The sequence below is a fragment of the Carassius auratus genome, chromosome 28, assembly GCF_003368295.1.
Source record: "Carassius auratus strain Wakin chromosome 28, ASM336829v1, whole genome shotgun sequence".
Taxonomy (NCBI): domain Eukaryota; kingdom Metazoa; phylum Chordata; class Actinopteri; order Cypriniformes; family Cyprinidae; genus Carassius; species Carassius auratus.
The window spans coordinates 6,761,381-6,783,309 of record NC_039270.1 but is presented as its reverse complement, the minus strand read 5'-3'; the positions used below and the strand labels follow the sequence as shown (position 1 = coordinate 6,783,309).

The window sequence follows — 21,929 nt, the reverse complement described above, 5'->3', positions numbered from 1 at the left end:
CTCTTCAGCAGCAGTTAGATGACAAGAAAACCTCATTTTGTTTTCAGCTGAAATCTATAGCTACACAAACTGACTTTGGATGGTTTGTTTAAGACCATTTGTAAAAAATAATGTTAGTACTGCAACACAAAAAGCTAATTTATTGATAAGCCAAGCCACATCACAGGTTGACATTGATTTATTATTTAAATCATTTACATTATGAACAAAATTCAATTGAAAAAATTAGATAAATCCATCCATCATTAAAATCTCAAAACAGCATTTCTACAGCATATTCCAGTGTCTCAGGCCAAAAGTATAGAAACACCCTGGACGGACGACCAGTCAATCACCAAATCTTAATAATAAAATATATTATTAAATCATTTTATTTCTGACAGATAGGGAAACTCAAAGAGAAACATGCCATCATCTGGCTGTTTATTCATTACTGTGCAAGTGATCACATGTCCTAATGGTCATTAGCCAGTACACAAACTCAAACAGGAGCCCTCTGGCTTGTCAAACCTGTATTGTTATTTTCTATATTTCCTCTATGCGAGCTGCAGATTTTACAATAGTAGTTCATAAACTTTCCCAGCCTACATCATGTCTAAAGGCACAGCCCACCATAGCAAAAGTCTATCTTACAGGGAGGGAGAGAGAGAGAGAGAGAGAAAACTAGAGCAGTATTCTCTGGCCTCTTTTTCCAAGCAGAAGCAGAGATTTGTGGACAGCGAGCTGGAGTGAAGACATAGCGGGTTGCTGTGTGACTTTTACATTTCCCTGAGTGCCTGAGAAGTAAACTATACCAAGGCGTCAATTCAAGGGCAGAAACTCTTTCAAACTTCTCTTTGGAAGGCCACCATGCTGGAGGACAAGAAGACCAAGGTGAAGATCACTTTCTTGGTTATCCTGGTTGGCATCTCGTCCATGTTGGCGGCGGTGGTGACGGACCACTGGGCAGTGCTGAGTCCAAGGGTGGAGCAGCTCAACACCACCTGCGAAGCGGCCCACTTTGGACTCTGGAGGCTGTGTAAAAAGAGCATTTTCATTGTGGAGGAAGACCCTCAGGGTAAAGGCTGTGGCCCTATCAGCCTGCCAGGAGGTAAGGAAGTACACATCCAAGTTATTCCTCATGACCGTCATTAGCACATGTCCAGCCATGTCGTTTCGATATATCCCAGAGGCAAAGATCTGTCGTCTATGTGAAGCTTTTGGAAGAGCACCTCATTAATCTTAAATTTCACAAAAGGAAATTGGGGGGCAGAAGAAGCCAAGTCCGGCATACTTCATACACAGTGCAAGAAAGTTCAAGGTGTTCAAACGTATTCACTCTAAGTGCACTGGAGTTTCTCCTTTCAACATCAATTCACAATTTAGGTGGGAGTCTGTTCCTCAGATTGCATTAAGGGTTTATTTTCATTGCGTCGTTTTTGTGAGGTCACTGACCAGAGTGCTAATGAATTGAGCGGCTGTTGATTTGCTGTTTCTGATGTCACTGGGTTATTTAAGGCTTTAATAGACAGGTTAAGATGATTTACGAGCAGATCTGTGGATTCGAATTAATGGAAAAGGCAAATGAGCTGAATCTACCTGTGGGACACAGGAAATAACTCAACTGTCCTTTACGCTGCTCTAGGGACGGATCAGCCTCATTTCATTCCTACACCCAAGCTCATGAGGTCAAACGGATTGAGAAAGAGAAAAGAGTACGAAAAAGTAAAAGCAATTCACTCGTATGACAGTAAAGACTGTATGCATTCACATCTGCCTTGACATCTGAATATCTACCTTCTGTTCCTGACAATTAACCATCAACTGCATTCTGCAGATATATTCAAGTCAACATTTAAGGCAGATGGCAGGATATAGATCAAATCTCACAGAATAAGATCATAGTATTTAGTGGATAAATGAAACAGAGGGCTCGGAAACCACACAAAAACAACTAGAGTTAAAAAAGCAATTGGATCCAGGCTGTCACCTGTGTAATCCAGGACTCAGTAAGACCAGCATCCTCTTGTCACACCTCAGGAAGAACTGCGGGGATAAAGAGAGCAACCCGTCCCTGTGTTCCTGTGAATGTCCTCCAAGGCCCAAAGATTTAACATCAACTATGGATGTTGAAGACAACATGAAAACAGCCTACAGTTCCAATTGGGTTTAACTCTAATTCTCCAACAAAGTTACTTATCTAAGACTTGATGACAACTGTACGCCGTATCTCATCATCCCCAGTCTTAGTATGTAGCGTCTGCCTGAGATGCCATTGGACCATTTATGGACTGAAGACCATTCATCTAAAGCGTATTTACAGAAAATGGCAAGAGCTTTCCTAAAGCAGCAAGCCCCAATTTGATTGGCTCGATGCAATTTCTGGAAATCAAAATTTTCCAAAATGGTGCACAGGTTTTCTCATTGGAAAAATGGCTGCTACAATGAAGAAGAAGAGGAGTCAAGGGTTTGCTTGCTTAACTAGTTGCTTTGAGCCGCGGTCTTTGAAAAGTTTAGAGTTTTAAGCCCTTGTTTCAAGTACATGAGTTATCTTTAAGTACAGCTGCATTGCACTTTACCCCCAGAGTATGATCGTTACAGTATGTATGTTTTGAAACATGGCAGTTTGAGCTGGTTATGAGCTATGAGCAGATCTAAGATATAAATTCAGAGGTAAGATTATTAGTCAAATTCAACTTCAATAAAAATGAACAAAGTCTGTGCTTTATCAAACATTTAGTTTATGAAAGTGCACAGTACCAGCTCTGTTCTCCATCCCAACCCCGCAGCTCTCACATTAGACCATTAGGAGATAAGCAGTTCAACCAGGTGGAGGATTGCAGTCTTGGCAGACACTTACTGATATTCCTGTCCTCGTGGGAGAATTAGTGCTGGCAAGGGTTGGAAAGCACCTAACCCTGAGGCTCCATGGACACCTTGCAGAGCACAGCTGTTTAAAACAACATCCAGTGAGACAAGGTGTGGCCGTGTTCACACTAGTACTGAAAACACAACTGCCTGCAGGGGAGTGGTTAGATTTGGATACCCTCTTGAATTGCACAGAAAAAAACCATAAGCCAGCACATTAGCATTTAAGTAGTTATATTCCTGCTCGCTCACTGATTCTTGGCTTCACTCCCAGACTTGCTTCTCACAGGGGGAAAAGAAGAGCTAAGAGTGTTGGCGAGACTTATCAAGTTCTTCAAGGGAATCTAGCATTTCACACTCATTCAACACTCAGGTCTGTTAAAATGTCTCTCGATCTTCCCAGTGGAGTTAATTATGTTAAAATAGCCATTTTAAGTGGCTTGAAACAACTTGAAAATGGAACCAAACAGTGGATTCTGATACAGTATTGTGGGATATAATTGTTTAAAGGAATAGTTAAAGGGGTAGTTCAAGCCAAAAATGAAAATTATGTAATTGTTTACGCACCGACTTTCTTTCCTCTGTGGAAGAGAAAATAATATATTTTGAAGAATGTTTTTCGATGCATCAAAAAGTGTCATGGCATCATAGCAGATGGTATCGTCTCTTGTTACTGTTACCAAAAGCACTGTACCGAGATTTTCCATGAATAACTTCAAACTTCATCACAGAAAGTTAGCGTATGGCTTCAAAAGATTTACAGCACACAAGTCATATGGACTTTTAGGGTCAATTCACACAGAACGAGTTTTTCCATTCCAGTCTGCTACTTTTCCATTGTTTTTCTAAACAAGCACGCTAGGCGGATGCGTATGACCGTAGTACTCGTAGTAGTCTTTTGCAGCTTTTCGCTTATGAGTGCAAATCCGATGCCCATTTTTACACAAGTTGGTATGATTCATTAGGGTCTCCATGAAATGTTTGCAACATACTTTGGTTAAAATCCCTCAGTGTTTGTGTAAAACAACACTCTTTTTACTTTGTCAAAAACCGTTGTGAATTCGGTGCATGTTGCTTTAAGTTATAATGAGCTACTGTTGAGCCCACCCCTCTGTGTATTTGGTGGTACATTACCATTAAAAACAAAACTAATCCACTGCGTCCTCAGTGGATTTGATGTCGGAAGAAAACAAAGGTTCTTATGTTCACTTTTACATCCAACTACAAAACACCTGCATTGCTTACGAGACATTGTTGTCGGTACAGCTGCTTGAGCATGAGAGATTGGCGGACAGCATACTTGCTAAGGGGGGAAATATGTTAATACTAGAGAGTCCAACAGCGGTAGTGGGTGGGGCTTGAGCAGTATGATGTCATACTGTTTAGAAAATCAAAGTGGCTTGATAATTAAGAAGATCCCAGGGGTGGGGCAAGCATTGCAAGCTTTTGTTTACAGGAGCAAGTATGTCAACTGTTTTATTATTACGGCAACATGACAGAAGAGGCATTCAGTGCTGCATTTTTCAAAACAAGTGGTGCTCTTTTGTCAACTTGATGGGCCCTAGTCACTGCTTGTGTTCTTTTTTGGTGCTCCACCATAGACAGAAAGTCATTTGTTTTGAACAACATGAGGGTAATGATGAGGCTAATGACAGTTTGGTTGAACTATTCCTTTAGTACCTTTGTGCTGCAGGGGCTTTATCTCAGTTTGTCAGCCAAACGTCTGCAAAGGCACGGAGGCCCCCGGAGGAAGCCACTTCCCTTGTGTGACCCAGATATTAGCACCCTTAGCGGGTTAGCTGTGTCCTCTTCCTCCTCTAAAATTGACCCAGAATCTAATGGTCCCTCTACAACTGGACAAAAGAGGACACCTCTGTTTTCTTGAGCCACTGCTCCATATTTACCAGAATAAAAACAGCACAGCTGCCTCACAACGCTCGGAAACCTGCCAGGCCCAGTGCTCTGTTTGTTTTGGCCACAGAAAGGAGGGAGCTTTAATCAAGATGTAAAAACTAATATGACAGCCACTGCAACCCAGCAATCGACCTCCTCCATGAAATAAGTGCTTCCATTAACAAAACTGCTAGGTCAATGATACGCCCCAAATCGCTATTTTTGGCTCCTCGTTTGGAACTGAAAAGACTCACGCTGTTCTTTTTGAGCTTTAGGTACAATCATTGCTGAAAAACAGATCTGCCTACATGCAGAGCAAGGCGCACGGCACAGGTCTCGGATTCTATACGAAATGACAGATTTGTCAAGAGCAGCCCTTTTATCTGGGACTGATTCGTGATCGCTCTGTCCTTGTGTGTCTCTGTCAGATGGATGAAGGACGCTGACAGGCCTACCGAAGCAAGACAGGTGAAGAGGACATGAAAAGACGGGGAAAACATGGAGGGATGTCAATGAATCGCCACAATACACACTCCACAACTCTCTATTGCCGCAAAGGGCTCGAAACACAATTAAATCAAGTCTCACATCGTGGGTTGAGGGTATTGAAATGCTAACGCAGGGCTAGACATCTGACCACGACCCAACATGTGTATTAGCCCACACATGGCGCCAAACACTATGGCCAAAGGCTCTCAGAGGCCAATCGTGAGATGAACTCCTCCACAACATCTTGCATTAAGGGCCTGTGATGGGAATAGTCAAATAAGCTGAGTAAATCACGCTCTAAAGCAGCACGGCATGATGCATCCCAACCCCTCGCCGCTGTCAGTCTGCCTTTACTAATAAAGCTAAGACCAGCCTGTTGCTAGGTTACCTATACATAGGGCCACCCCCAACCCCCCGCTCGTTCTGGAGATTCTTGGTCCAGCGCAACAAACAGCTCCTCTGTCAGTCTCTCTCCCGGCACAGGGGATGCTGAGGTTGCTTTATGAGTTTAATCTAAAGAAGAGGTTCCTACAGTATGAACTCTTACATAACCTGACTTATACAACTGCCCTGGGAGATACCAGAGAGAGGACTAGTTTGCAAGTTTGTTGACCTGTAACCTGATGAACCCATGGGCTAGAAGCTCATATCTGTTAATTACCCCAAGAGGGGGAACATTAGGCATGTGCAATACATGTTAAAGCAAAATAATGGTAGGAAACAGATCTTGTCACAATTTGCCTTCCTATCTAAAAAGCACATACAAATCGTGCACACTTCAAGCAAGAAAGCTTGCACAAAGTCATCACATGCTCTCCACACATAATTCAGAATTCATGATCCATTCGATGGACATGCACGAATGCCTGGCTTGTGTATGTGCACCCGGCTATGATCTCTGGAGAAAATGTCAAGCGGGCTCATTGGTAGTTTGCCTGCATCTTAACTACAGGCTACGGCAGCACCTGCAGCCCTCAGCTACAATCACTGTTTTCATCTTGTTTTGCAGTCAAGAACTGCTCCTACTTCAAACACTTCACATCAGGGGAAGAGGCTGAAGTTTTTGAAGTAAAGACTCAGAAAGGTAAGGTTTCCCCCCTTTGAAACCATGTGTGGATAGTGCAAAGTTTTCCACTTAAAACCAAGCAGAGATGGAGGAAATCAAATTCAGTTTGCTGTGTAAGCCGTTCTCAGTGATGGCTGGAGTGCTTGCAAATTGTAGTCTGTTAATGAATCCCGGACAAATTACATGACAAAAATTTTTTGATTACATATTATAGGTAATGTTAAATGACTACTTTTTGATTACTTTTGACCTAACTTGTTTAACTTAACTAAATTGTTCGATAATCTTGCACGGTTTTTTTTTATGCTAAGAGAAATAAATTATATTCCATTCATTGTAATTAACAAAATGAAGTGCATTACATTACATCAAGGTTTCCCAAAATGGGGTTTGTGAAGGAACTGCAGGGGGTATGTGATTTTAATGAAAAGCTAAAAATTGCCAGCATGTGACTATCAACCAAAACAAATATCAATTAAAAAAAGTATTTTAAAATGTTATAATCTAATAACCAATACCTATTTTTTGGTACATGTAATCTGTCACTACCCAGCACTGTTTACTGTACACAACAGACATGAACATTCTGCTTTCCCAAGCAATTTTCCTTAGAATTTTTGCCTGATAAATGTTAAACCAATCCTGTTAACTTGTGACCCTCTGAATAACTTGGTAATGCATAACAACACACTGTTGTGGCAACGGGTTTTGCATATGCAAGTATTTTCTCCAAGATATAAAGATTCAATATCACAAAGTTGTGCTATATAAATACCACGTTACTCTTAAGACTGAAACTTTTTTTCGGTTTCAGTTAGACATAATGTCTACCGATCTCAGGTAGGTGCAATCTGGCAACCAAACAGCTTGTTCATTGAGTTAAAGTGGAATAAAGCCTTATCTGTGTTTAATAAAGCGCTGAATGCAGCGAGACGTGAAGCGAAGCACAAATGCTTCATCGCCACACATTTCCTGAGCCGCATCCTAAAATGCCAATACTCATCGATCTGTCTGTATTACTAATTAATGACGCGTTAAACTCAACATTAGTCTAGAGGTCAGACTGATTAGCCAGATCATCTGCATTAGCAGAGTAGATGAAGTCATCCTTGAATGATACAGATACAGGTGCCTGCAGAGCTGTTTGGTGAAGGCAAGCTCTTTTGGTGAAGCAGCAGCTGCAATAAAAATCACTGATAACCACAAATGAAATTGGACAAATAAACGTAAACCTATCAAAAACATATGGTTCATTAACCTTGGATTCTCATTTGGGAATTAGGAACCCAACCTCACTAACCTTGAAAGAAATAAACTCACACATCAGAATACACACAAAGCTTACTTTTTGCTCCCTTTAGCATGCTAGCAGATTAGCCTCACATAGCACAGATTTACCACATATATTAAATACTGAATTGAGATGTGGTAATATAATAACTAGAATTCTCTATGACAGCTGTATGCATAATTGAAGCATTGAATTGAATAATAATGTTGCCGTAAGATCTCAGGAAGACCTGGTCTCGCTCTGATCCGCTCTGTGATTTTCTTCCGTCAGAGTACAACATCTCCGCTGCCGCCATTGCCATCTTCAGTTTGGCCTTCATGACCCTGGGCAGTCTCTGCCTCCTGGGGGCTTTTGGGAAGGGCAGAGACTACCTGCTGAGACCGGCTGGCATGTTCTTTGCTTTTGCAGGTAATCGCTATGTTAAACTCAATATATCTTCTTAAAACTGTTTTTTCAACAAAATTAAGCACACTTCTTTTTAACAAGGATGATTATTACAACTTGCTACATTTGTGCAGTAGCAATAGGTGGGAAGCAGCTGTGAGTGTTTATACATACACAAAGACTTGCAGGACGGTGTAACTTAACGCCAGTAAATCAATAGTCTAGAAACCCCAGACGCAACCAAAAAGACACCATCTTTATTCGCCTTTTAACCTCTGTGACCTTCCTCACCCTCACAGGTCTGTGCATCGTCATCTCGGTGGAGATCATGAGGCAGTCGGTCAAACGCATGATTGACAGCGACGAGACCATATGGATCGAGTACTACTATTCGTGGTCCTTCGCTTGCGCCTGCGCCGCCTTCACCCTCCTCTTCCTCAGCGGCATCAGCCTCCTCATCATCTCCATGCCACACATGCCCAGAAACCCCTGGGAGACCTGCATGGACGCCGAACCAGAGCCCATAGACTAGTGTAGCGTGACTGACAGTAGTCACACTAGCAGAGCGAATGATAATGATGCATTGCATTTGTAGATGATGATAGTGATGCATTGATCATTTTTAACTAAGCATTGACAGAGACGTCAAATTATTTAAAGGGATAGATTTTACCAAACTTCTTTTTTCTATTTATTTGTATAGATTCGTTGAAATTGTGCTCAGCAGAAGTCAGTCAGTCATACAGGTTTCAAGTAAATGATTACATTCAACTATCCCATTAAGGTCTATGTGAAATATCTAACGTGAATTTTGTATGTTTTACGGCATATGGGAATTATTATGCGCATTCATGCTTATATGCAATAGACGACAGCTTGGAATGTATATTTAGGGACTTGTTTTTAATATGTAAACTTTACAATGTTATTTATGAAATTTCTGCCATTGAACGTGATGATGGGTGACCATCAAAGTAGAAGCAATGCATATATGTTGTACAACCAGTTTTGGCAAATACAGATTCAATTTATTATAGTAGTGACATTTTAATAGTTTTTTTTTTTCAACAGCTTTCCTTTTTAACAGTTGCATATTGTAATAGTAGTGAGATGAATCTAATAACGTTACTAGTACAGGTTTACTTCCCAGGTATTTTAAGCTGTTATATTCTTTACACACATTACACTTGGACTTCCTGCTTTTGAGCGAGGGAATCTTAAAGATCCGCCTCGAGAAAGACTGTTAAAAGCCCACAAACATTTTCTGTGTTGATGTATTTGGGACAGGACATATTGAAGTTCTCGCAAATGAACATTCTGTCATTAATTACTCACCCTCCAAACCCATAAGACCTTGGTTCATCTTCAGAACACAAATTAAGACATTTTTGTTTATATCCAAGTTTTCTGATCCTCCATAGACAGCAAAGGAAAGTGACATGTTCAAGGCCCAGAAAGTTAGTAAGGACATCATTAAAACAGTCTCTGTGACATCAGTGGTTCAACGTTAATGTTATGAAGCTACAATACTACTTTTTGTGTGCAAAAAAAAAAAAAAAAAAAAAACTTCATTCAACTTGTGTCTTCAACGGGCATAAACGAGAGTACCAGGATGCTCATTTTCTGTATTTTTGTTAATTTACTAATGGTTTTGTTTTCTTTGCGCCAAAAAAGTATTCTTGTAGCTTCGTAACATAACAGTTGAACCACTGATAACACATGGGCTATATTAACAATGTACTTACTACCTTCCTTGTTTTTTTATATACATATTACCAGTTATATTTTATTTGATCACTTTCCCCTTTATTTTATCTCCGCTTTTTAGGTAACCTTTTATTGCAAAGCACTTTGGATCAACAATGGTTGTGTTAATGTTGTGCTCTATACATAAACTGACTTGACTTCCTGAGCCTTGAACGTGGTAGTTTCATTGCAAGTCTATGGTGGGTCAGAAAGCTCTGGGATTTCATCAAAAATATCACAGATATTAATGACAGAATTTTCATTTTTCGGTCAACTATCGCTTTAAGATGTTGAATAGTTATAAATGTTTAGGCTATTGATTAAATGGTGAAAAGTAGCCATTCTTTTATAGACGAGCACTTTTGCGCTTTTCTTATTTTTATTTAAGAGATGGAAGCTGATGATGAGGTTTACCGTAAAAGCAGCTATTAAACTGCCGTTAACTTCGAAAGAATATAATCTACAATATGAGGCTACATTACCTACCGTAGACAAAAGAACAAAGAATAACAAACACTCAGTTTCTGTATATTTGTTAATTTACAAATGGTAATGTAGTTATATAGTAAAAAATATATCAGTTTGCTTTATTGCTAATAGCTTCGTGCCTTTTGCCAGCACTAATAACCATTTCCTGAGCATAAGTAAATATACAATAGCTCTCATAATGGTTCACTTTTTATATCCTGATCAGGTGAGCACAAACAAAACCTCTTTGTTGCTCATTAAAACAGAGCATTTTTATATCCAATAACAAGTAATAACAAGTGGACTCTTTTGTTCATTTGGCAGCTTTCCATGTATTTGCAAACAAAATAAAAATGTAAAATGTTCCGATGTGCGATTTCATTGAACATAAAAAGGTTTGATATTCACCCATGTGCAGTTTATAAGGAGAAGAATAAAGCACACAAATGTCATCTCATGTATTCATTTATTCATATGTACAGGTTTGAGAAAAGTCTGTCTACATCTATACAACTTTTTATAATTTTTTTTTTTTAATACGAGTCAGTTCACCACTCAGCAGCAAGCACAAGAAAACACACCAAGAAACTGAACATCAGAAAAAAATGCCAGCTGGGAAAAATCACTTCAACATTTTTTTACTTCTGGGAGTGGATGCAAAGAGAGCGGACATAATTACAGGAAAGACGGCAGCTGAGTGGTCAACCAATTCAAGGTGTTTTTAAAAATCTTTTATCCATAAACTTTTTTTTTTTTTGTTATTGTTTTTTTTTTAAATGTTTTTTTCCCAAATGTTTTGGTGTTTCATGATATATATATATATATGCCGATTCGGTTTGTAAAATCACAGATGTCAAACTTTAAAATAACCAACTATAGTACTAAAGCAAGTAAAAAATAATAAAACGCCAGATGTCTAACTAACCCACAAAATCAATAGACATTTTTTATGTTTTTTTTTTTTTTTTTTACGATTATTCAATTTTTTTTTCAACCGTTTTCTTTTTTTAACTGGTGTATATACTGTAGTTCATATATATTGACTTATTTAAAATACGTGTAATAGCCATTGCTACTGTTTGAACTGCCTATGCTAAGTTCCTGTAACAGAGAGATGGGGTCACTGTTCTTCTTGACCTGCTCGGGCAGCGGCCGGGGCTTTGGAGGGGCTCGGAGGGCACTGGCGTAGGACATGGTCGGGGGCTTGGAGTTGCCGGGCCCCTGGGGGCCCCCTGGGCTGGTGTTGTCCCCTCCCGGGTCAGGCGGGGTTTGCTTGCTAGACATGAGGGGTGGGAACTGTCCGTGGTGCTGGAGAGACGCGGCGCTGGCGGGGTGAGGCGACTGCTGCTCATCTGCGACGCTTATCGCCTTTGAAACTGAGGAACAATTAGCGCATGTCGTTACTATTTCAACACAACTAGATCAAGTGCCAGTTATTATATTCATCACAGGTTTATTGGGATCACAGGCAACATTAATGTTCATTATTAAACAATTAGACACGCTATATCATTTCACTTTGTATAGACATTTTTTTCATGACTAAAATGATGAATAAGGTTGAGCAAAACTTAATTTGTATAAAACCAGCCCGATGATGGGTTGTCTGAATGGCTGTACAATTGGTATCAGTACAATGGTGCATGTCGGCCAGACAAATTAGACATGTTTTTCAAAACAGCTATTTTTAACTGCATGCAGCATCACGGTGCGGCACATTCACTTCACTCTTGTTCAGCTTCTTTGACTGAATTAAATGATTTGAAAAGCAAAACAAACAAAAATTTGCAACATAATATGATGATTGAAAACAGCTTTACAATACTGCAAAAGAAAGAATCACAATATTTTGATGGATATATTGTATGATTATACCAGTGTTGTTTCTCTATGAGTTGTACAGCATTTTTCTATTTTTAAAATAGCTTTTGATTATTTCCAGCCTTTAGTTTCATTTTACGGATTAAAAACAGCTTTGCAATACTTCATAAAAAAGAATCACAATAGTACATTACATAGTATTGGTTTGATTATATAGAATTAAAGTATTTATTTTTAGTTTTAGAAGTAGCTTTTATTATAATATTTTTGGTTGTAATTTTAAATTCAGTTTAAGCTGTAGTAATGAAAAATAGCTTTGAAATACTGCAAAAAAGAAAAGAAAAACAAACTACATATTTTTGCATCATTTATATAGTATAATAGTATATATTTATATAGCTGTAATTTAAATATTTTCGGTTTTTATATTTCACTTTAGTTTTTGTGATTAAAATTAGCTTTGCAATAGGGCTGTGCGATTAATCAAAATCAAAATAAAATCGCAATTTGAGTGTGCGTGATTTTCAAATCGCTTTATAGCACGATCTTCAGTGGCCCCATCCTCCCGCAGTATGTCATCTGAACCAATCAGGATGCAGCACGCCTAATTGGAGCACAAGAACAGAGCAGACTGGGCATAAGCCTAACTCCAGGTTCACACACACTGTGATGTGTAGCTTTTTTTTTTTCGAGCCCATGTTAACGGATCAGAACGTTCACACTACACGCGGTAAAAAGATGAGAACAGAAAAGGTTATAAATAGAAAGGTGCGAAAAGATTTAAAATGATCTGAGCATGCGCATCTGGTTTAGTTAACAGAGCAAAGGAAATCTGCTTGTGAGTGGATAGATTCGCACTCGCGCATGATTTTATTGTGCTTTCGCGTTACAATAATGCGCCCTCGTTGCTGCTTCTGAACTGCATACACATACCTTACTGTATACGCAGTGCAGACAGAGTACGTGTGAATATTGGGCAATAAATATATTGGGCAACACATATAACACCTGAGGCACCGCTACAGTGAACTTTATGACCAATGCATGGAAAAAAATAAATAAATCCCTGTATTATTTTTTGCCATATGTCTAGACATTTTGTTTGACATCTTTACTTAAGTGATTATTTTCACTTATGTGTGTTCTAGAGACGTTACAACTTTTTGATAAAGCTCTCGTTGGTTTTCTTTTGGAAATATGTTTCAAATGTGTCAAAATCGTGATTAAAATTGAAATCGCTAAATTGAAAATCGTGATAGGTTTTTTTTGTCCATATCGCACAGCCCTACTTTGCAATACTACAAAAAGAAAAAGAAAAGAAAAAGAATTTCAATATATTTATACATATGATTGGGCTATTTTTGCATCATTCATACAGTATTACATTTATTTATACATAGCTTTTATTTTTATATTTTCAATCATTTTAATTTGATTAATTTGTTTTAATTTCTGAAAAAGTGCCATGTCACCCTGAGTGCGTTTCTCTAAACTGTTGCCAAATAATGAAAAAAACTGTGATCAAAGAATAACAAACACTCATTTTCTGTATATTTGTTAATTTACTAATGGTAATGTAGTTATATAGTACAAATACATCAGTTTGCTTTATTGCTAATAGCTTCATTAGAAAACCAGTTTTTGTTTTTGGTTGCTTCTTGCCTTTGGCGAGCACTAATAACCATTTCCTGAGCATAAGTAAATATATCTCAGTTTTAGTTAGTAAACAATAATTTTTTTAAATACTGCAAAAGTAGAAATAGAATATATTAAGACATGATTACCTCAGCTAAACCAGTGTTATTTTAGTATTGTTTATATATCAGTTTTAGTCAATTTGGTACTTCAACTTCAACTTATATTCAGTTAGTTGCCAGGGCAATATTTCACATTTTTTAAGTCTTCAAACTATTCTTTTAGTTTTATTTCAATTACTGGAAACAAGTTTGAAACATTTTAGTGAACAATAGCACTAAGCACAGCAATCATTTTGACTCATTTTGACTCATCACTTCAAACAGAATAACTGGATGATGTGAATTGCCTTAATAGACGTCCAAAATTGAATAAAAGGAATAAGTGCACTTGTACATCACGACATTAGCCAACAAAATCTATCCTACGCCTGGAAACGCACCTAAAACCTCCCTGTGAGGGACGAGGTGGCTCGCTCCGTTACATGGAATGTTGTGGAGAGGAGCAGGGCTCGGGCCGGGCCCACTGCTGCCCAGCCATAGGTCTGTTGAGGGGTATCTGTAGGAGGGCGTGGGGTGGTCCTGAGGGTCCAGGCTGTCCGGATACGGCTGGGGGGAGCTGGAGGAGATCCTCCTCTGGTATAGAGGCCGCCCGGGGCCCCGTGGTTCATACTGAGAGACAGAAAATGAGTGTGGGAATAGGAAGAAACTAATCCAATCAAAGAGATACTCATTTGGATGCATTCGTCCCCAAACCCTCTGACTGAAACATCTAAAACAGTGGGAGCTCAATTGAATGGCTGAGACATGTAGTCCAATTCGACGTGATTTATTATTTGTTGTCCTTTTTCAGCCTATTTTTAATATGCCAAATCACACAAGCAGAAGTCCAAATGAGAGAACTACGAATACCAAAAGTGTACCTACTCTGTTTTAAAGCAATATTCTGGGCTTTTTTTCAACATGTATATATGCTGTGATTACCACGGGCAGGCAATGATTTCAGTGGATTCTTCAATTTACAAATGTGCAAAATGTTTGAAATGCACAAATAATGCTTAGTTCTGATCAGCTGGTCCAGTGAAGTTTGATATGATTTTAGTGTCTTGAAACTCCTACAGGAAGAGCCTTGGTTAGTAGTTTATCCACCTACGCTGTAGGGTGGTTCAACAAAAATGTGTGCTTTTAAAACCTTCTGGATCGCTTGGACTTTAGCCTTCCATTGAAAGTCCAGTACTGTACAAACTAAAACAATTCACAATTATTTTCTGTGGTAAGACAGTGCTGCAATTATGACCGTTTTTCTGTAGATTTAGCATCATCCTGGTTCTCTCGACAAAAAAAAGAAAAACCCAATAGGATTTTTCCAATTGTCTTTTGGAATACTACAGAAAATAAACTCTGCAACCAACAAAACTTTTGTTTTGCTTTTTATATGGGTTGTCTTTACAATGAACACGAGTTCACAAATGTTATGAAAAGGGCTGGGCGATATATTTAACAATATGATCATGCACATCTAGTCAGTCTGGTTCCCTGATTACCGCTAAATTGCCATCACCTGCTTTCAAATGGAGCAGCATTTATAGCTACACAATATCGCGTCATTACTGAATGCTTGTCAAAGGCGATAATGAACGCAATATTGCGTAGCTTTGTCAGTGAACTACGGCTCTGTCTATTAAATACCGCTCTATTTAAAAGCAGGTGATGGCGATTTAGCAGTAATCAGGGAACCAGATTGACTAGATGCGCATGATCATATCGTTAGACATATCGCCCGGCCCTAGTTGTGATTCACTTAAAATAAATATATGCAATGCAGTTTTGATATATGTGCTTTAATTATTTACATGTGCCAAAATGACTAGTTGTGAGTTTTATTACTCATTCATGGAATATTCCATTAAAACAAACTCAATCACCCCTTTGACAGCAGTTACAGCGACAAGTGACAGTAATTTGTTGATTTTCAATTCAAACTCATCATTTGTTGGCAACATTAGCATCTAACGCTTTTGATGAGACTTCAGCTTTATGTAATTATGCAGTGACTACTAATGGGAGAGCAGACAGCAAAACGGTGAAGATTTCATTTAAGAGCCCAAAGAAAGTCCTCACCTCTTCTACACTGTGCAGGGAGCTCTGCGGGGCCTGGAGCTGCTGTTTCTGCTGCTGGTGCTGCAGCTGTGTGAGGGGGCCCTGCTCTTGCCTGTGTGCCATGGCCTGCAGCCCAAAGGGCATGCCGTGGCCCAGCACATGGCCCTGGGGTAGGCCAGGGTGGGGCCAGTGGGCCTCCTGGAGGAGGTATTTGACCGGAAGGGGCCCCGCTGTGTGCTCGGGAGGCAGGGAGAAGGAGGCCTGATTGAAGGCTTGGTGCTGCTGGAAGGGCTGGCCGCCGATGGGCAGCTCTCGGCTGGTGTCGGGGAAAGAGTGCGCACCGGGAGCTGGGAAGGGATTGGGGCCAGAAGTGTGGTTTGAGCCAGAGGAAGAGGGAGATGGCAGGTCTCCGGGGGTTCGGGGCTGTACTTGACGGTACTGAAGAAGGCGCGACTGAGGAGGGGGCATGTCGGCTGGCTCCCGCTGCTCATACTGGTCTTGAGGGAGCATTTCACGCAACAGACCGGGATATCTGGAGAGAGAAAGACAGAGAAAGAGAGATTTCGTTCACCTGAGAAACTTGCTTTCATTTGCAAAACTGTTGTTTTCGCTCACAAAATGTTTTCGTTCCCCCAAGAAAATTGTGCATTCTTTCGCAAAACTGTTGTTTTTACTGACAAAACGTATGCATTATCCCAACGATCGTTTTGTGTTCATTTGCTTAACAGTTGTTTTCGTTCACCTGAGAAACCTTGCATTTGTATACAAAACGCTTTCATTCTCCCAATAAAGTAGTGCATCAATTTGCAAAACGTGTTTTCGCTGACAGCATTCTGCTGAGAAACATTAGCATTTATGTACAAAACTGTTGTTCTAACTTTGAAAACATTTATGTACCGTAGTGCCGTGAAAAATTGTGCTCCCTTACAAAACTTATTCATTCTGCCAGAAATCTGCGCATTCACTCACACAATTGTTACTTTAGAACACAAGTCGTTTGCATTCACCTGAGAAACTTTTGCACAAAACCACATTCACTTGCAAACTGACACAATTGCTAACAAAAATGTTGCTATCTACTAAGGAACTTTGTGTTCACTGGCAACACCTTTTCATTCTCCCAAGAAAATTTCATAAATTAGCAAAAATTCTTTTCACTCACAGAATTTTAATGAAATCTTTTGTTGGCCTGCAAAACTTTTGCCTTCTCCTGAGAAACCATTTATTTAAATTTTTTAAATAAAAAATTAAGTGAGTGAATGCATAGTTTCTCAGGGGAACATAACGTTGTGATAGAAAGTAAAAGCAATAGCGTCATTTTTTTCCTTTCATCACATATTCTTTTTGCATCATGTCCCTTTAGAGGTGGCATCTACTTATAATCATGGTAATAAATTAAATTTTACATACTACAGAATTCCTTTTTTTCGTTAGACTTGCAAAATAATGTAAAGCAAGCAGGACAAAGAGCCTTCTAACCTGGGCATGGCAGGTCTGGGCTCCTCCTCTGCAGCAGGGCCCAAGCCCCAGCCGCCTCGGAGGAGCTGCTGGGGGAATCGCAGACCCGGCTGGCCAAGATGAGCCAACTGCTGCGCCAGGGGGAAGGGGGCAACACCGGCCTGCAGGAACTGAGACTGTTCACCCCACTGACCCATACGAGCCTGCTGCTGCTGCTGGCCCAGAGCATCCAGCCCTGAGGAAGCCTGACCATCTGTGAAAACACAACAGAGCAAGCCCATGACATGCTGGGAAAACACAAAAGGTCTGTTCACTAATTCCCAGCATGACTACTTCAGCAGACAGACACATTCAAGTTCTCCTGAAGGAGGCTAACAAGATGATTTTTACTTCTCTTGATTAATCAAGCATAATCATCTGAGATATTGGCCTGCAGGTTATTTATTCTGAAAATGGTATTATTAGGGCTGTCAAAATTAATGTGTTAATTGTGCAGTTATTGCTGCAGTTTGTGTCATTGATGTAAATCAAAGAACTTTGGTGGTTAACTTTTGTAGTTTAACTAGAGATTAATCTATAGTCAATTTATAGTTTACGCGTATATAATGGCTGATACCATTTTCTCAGTGTTTTGAGAGCACTGCTATTGTTTTCTTGCCCGGTTGATTCAGACTCAGTTCAAGGAGCTCAGAGAGACTTTTTTGATATATATATATAAAATTGTTTTCTTTTTATTTATTTTTTGCCCAAAAAAAATCTAAGTTGGTGTGAAAAGGCTTTTACACTGTCAAATTCAAACCCTTAGTTTGTTGAATTTACGAGAAGCTTGAAAGGCTGGAACTTGAACTAAACTTATAACTGTCAAAGTTGTTGGGAAAGAAAATTCAAAACTTCGATACAGAAAGCAGTCGGAATAAACACTATGGCACAGCACATCAAAGGAAATGAACATGTTTGAAGAACTGTGATCCATGCATGCACATACCCAGAGTATCGCCCAACAGAGAGTCCAAACTCTCTTCTCCAAAACTGTTGAGGCGCAGGGGCTGCTGGTGCATCTGTGGGGGGAGGCCTCTCACCACACCCTTTAGATCCTCAGCCACCCCTCCTGGACCAGCTCCCATTGAGCCCTCGCCACCCTCCGGCCCCCCCAGCACCGGAGACTGCAGCCCACGGTGCGCCATTGGAGGCCCACTGAAGAACGATTGGGGAAAGGCCTGAGGGTGGATGGGGGCCTGCATTCGGAGGGGAGGTCGGGATAGTCCATACTGCTGCGGAAACGGGTTGTTCCCATGATGAGGGGGAAAACCGGGATGCGGGGGGCCCAGGTGGAAGTTGAGGGCCCTCTGGGCCTGCGGGTCTTTGCGTATGAGGCGGCTGCCAGGAAAGCCCATGTTGGCCTGGGGCTCTGGACTCTTGTTTTGCACTGACTCTGGGTCTCCCTGTAGAGAGGAGGAAGTACAATGGACATGTGACACTAATGGAGGGTGTAAGAGAGTGGGAGAAGTGAAGTGTTTTGAGCATGCAGGAGACGAGTGAAGATAGATGGTCCATGTTACAAGTGCTCTTGTGGGAAGGCATAGTGGGCGGCTCCTTTGATTTATTACAGATTAAAATGGGAAGGACATATGATAGATAGATAGATACAAAAAGGGAATGGGTGGATGGATGGTACCTGTTTTTCCTTCAGCTCAGGGCCTTTCCTCTCGGGCGTCAGCAGCCTACAATGCTCCGTTTTTCCATTAATGTCGACTTTCCCTAAAGAATGACAACAAATCAGCAATATGAAACCCCAAAAGGCCTCACCAACAGCTGTTTATGAGGACTCAAACCGGAGAGTTCACAAAGTTAAAAAACTTCCAAAATAAACTTTTACAATGTAATATAAATGAAAGTAAAGGCAACATATGAACTGTTAGCCAATGCAAACAGGCCGGATGTGAAATCTAGTATTTTAGATGAACATTCTGGGTTGGTTTCCATCCACAGTGGATATCTATGAGGAAGTTTTTTGGTATGTATACTTGAATATACTGCAAAAGTGTTTTTGCCAAAATACGAGATATATATTTCATTCTGTAAACCCTCATGAGTTCAAAAGTGAACAATTTTTGTAATTCTTGAACAGTACATCTAACTAGCTCAAACCTACTAAATTATAATAATTTATCAGTATCTGTGCTCCCTGGGATTCAAAACCATGACCTTGGTGTGGCGACTGGTAGGGATGGTCGATATATCGCATGTGATCCTCACGCGCATTTTGTCAGTAAAGCCGGTTCCCTGATTAGTTGTAAATCGCCATCACCTGCTTTCAAATGCAGTGGCATTTAATAGACCGAGCCGTAGTTCACTTACAAACTACGCAATATCGCGTTCATTATCGAAGGCGATTCATCTGCGATGATGAATGTGATTTTGAGTAGCTTGTCAGAGATCTACGGCTCTATTAAATCGCAATCGCATGCCATATATCGTCAATCCCTAGCGACTGGCACTTATCAGTTGAGCTTCCAGTATTGTTAAAATGAATACACTAGTGCTGTGAATTTTACCATTCCCACTGGGCTCCTGAAGTAGTTCTTTCTCAGAGGTGGGCTGCTGGTTCAGGCCTAGAGGAGATGGGTGATTGAACCCATAGAGCACAGGTGAGGTGCGACTGGCTGCTGGCCGCAGGTTGAGGTTGTATGCGGCCATGGCGGCCTGGTGACTCATGATGCGAGGATCCACAGCAAAACGGCTCTGGTAGCCAGGCCACGGCAGCTGGTGAAGAGAAGGTGAGGTGAGAGCCATCTCAAAAAGAACATTGAGAAACATCTCAAAGATTCTCAAATAAAGAGAAATAAGACCAGAACATACCTGAAGAGGCACAGGCATCACCATATTTCCCCCATAGACAGCGGGCACATACAGGATGCTGGCTCCAGGGTCGATTCTTTGAACAGGGCTTGGTGATTTGCCAGAGGCTGGAGCTCCGGCTCCTGGTGGAGTAAAAGCTTGAACCGGGTTCCCCATCAGCACAGCAGCACTGGGTTGAACTGAAGATACAAACACCATCCAAAACTGAGACTAAACGAATCATACCTCATAATATTACATCAGTACTCTGGGATGGTAAAGCAGTAGAACTTGAACCATTTCTGACAACACTATGAATTGCTCTTTTGTTCAGTAATCAAACTGTAACAAGCTGATTACGGAGTAAAATATCAGATGATGAAGTAGGTGAAACCCAACTGTTGGCAACTAGACATTTAGCAAACACATTAATCCTAAGGAAACTGGAGAAACACTAATGATGAAATAAAAATTCGAGACATATGTCTTTTTGCTAGACCCTTAACCTAAATTTAACTCCCCTCGACATGTTTATCATTGTTAACAAGCAAATTTGGAAAATGTCCCTTTTGATTATGACTGTTTATCGGTTAGCAAAACCAAATGCCTGGGCAAAAAAATGCTTGCACGTCTGACAACACTGATCAATAGTTTTATTAAAACTCTTCTCCAAGTGTTATTTATTCACTGATTTAATTAAATCTCTACTCTCCATCTGTCGATCACTGCAATTTTTCAGCACTCACTTTATGATAATTGCTGAATGTACCGTTTTCACATACAAAGATTAATTGTGTGCACTTCCAAGATGGTATTTCTGCAAATTAACTTCAAATTAATCATATCCAAGGCAATGTTTATTGGTGAATCGTACAAAAATTAATCAAAAACATGTCCAGGTGATATTTCATCCCAAAATCAGGGGAACCAATTCTCACTATTACCTAGTTGCGTATTAGCATGCATATTATTAACCTATTGGCTGTTTATTAGTATTTATATGCAGCATGACCATATTCTACATCCTCAACCCTACCCAATACCTAAACTTAACTATCTTACTAAACAATAACTAGGAGTTTGAGGTAAAATTAATAGTTATTTAATAGCGATAACTAGACCTTAAAATAAAGTCATCATGTTTTCTGCAATCACCCAATACTGATTCATCTGCACGTCCAACAACCTAATTTGGAAAAAAAGCTTTCCCAACCAGAAACAGGTCTGATCCAAATCCCTAGTGTGAAACTCTATGCCCTGATACACCCTAATCTGTACCAATTTCAGTGTCATCCCCATTTCAGATTGAAGCGGTCTGCTTGAAGCCCCCAGAATCATTTCACTACACCCATCCCCAAAATGTCCTCACAAGCACTGAACAGCACACACACACCTGGCTCAAGTCATTTGATCAGACACAAGCCAATCCAAGGAAGTAATTCAGGGGAAATGGGCGCTGCTGCCACACATTATCGGCAGGATCGTGTTTTGATTGGGAGAGAAGTGAGGCGTGAAGGAAGTTGGATCCACTTGACTGATCTCGTCTCTCTTGGACTCCTCTATGCTCTCGCTCTCCGTCTTCTCTTTCTGCCTTGACAGTCACTCCAGCGGTGCTCCACAAACTAATGACCTCGATTTGTTCTGACAGCACTGTCACATAACACCAATAATATCCTCAAACTCTCCAATCAGAGGTCAAAGGCTGTGAAAACGTCTCCTTCACGAGGGGCTAATAGAGCTGCTGACCTCTCAGTCACATTCTCCAGGTAACTGCTCCATATGAATGTTAAACGGCTAGTGTGAAGTGGCTTTGACCGACTCAATTTAATCTTAC

The 21,929-nt window shown here is 40.3% G+C and overlaps 2 protein-coding genes across 2 annotated transcripts in view; one reads left to right on the top strand and one right to left on the bottom strand.

The window, feature by feature from the left end:
• Nucleotides 1–664: 664 nt before the first annotated feature.
• Nucleotides 665–9,378, top strand: LOC113046608 (voltage-dependent calcium channel gamma-1 subunit-like). The gene is made up of 4 exons (XM_026207455.1): nucleotides 665–1,090; nucleotides 6,239–6,313; nucleotides 7,857–7,994; nucleotides 8,270–9,378. The coding sequence occupies exons 1-4, from the start codon at nucleotides 850–852 to the stop codon at nucleotides 8,500–8,502; spliced, it is 687 nt and encodes a 228-aa protein (XP_026063240.1). The 5' UTR covers nucleotides 665–849; the 3' UTR covers nucleotides 8,503–9,378.
• A 1,255-nt stretch (nucleotides 9,379–10,633) lies between these two features.
• The window catches only part of helz (helicase with zinc finger), a 63,367-nt gene continuing 52,071 nt past the window's right edge, over nucleotides 10,634–21,929 (bottom strand). Inside the window, exons 24-31 of the mRNA XM_026207454.1 lie at nucleotides 20,117–20,295; nucleotides 19,813–20,020; nucleotides 18,933–19,015; nucleotides 18,243–18,699; nucleotides 17,279–17,510; nucleotides 15,821–16,331; nucleotides 14,143–14,371; nucleotides 10,634–11,560 (exon numbers count right to left, since the gene is read on the bottom strand). Of these exons, the coding sequence (XP_026063239.1) occupies nucleotides 11,229–11,560; nucleotides 14,143–14,371; nucleotides 15,821–16,331; nucleotides 17,279–17,510; nucleotides 18,243–18,699; nucleotides 18,933–19,015; nucleotides 19,813–20,020; nucleotides 20,117–20,295 (2,231 nt within the window). The 3' untranslated portion in view covers nucleotides 10,634–11,228. The remainder of the gene's footprint in view (nucleotides 11,561–14,142; nucleotides 14,372–15,820; nucleotides 16,332–17,278; nucleotides 17,511–18,242; nucleotides 18,700–18,932; nucleotides 19,016–19,812; nucleotides 20,021–20,116; nucleotides 20,296–21,929) is intronic.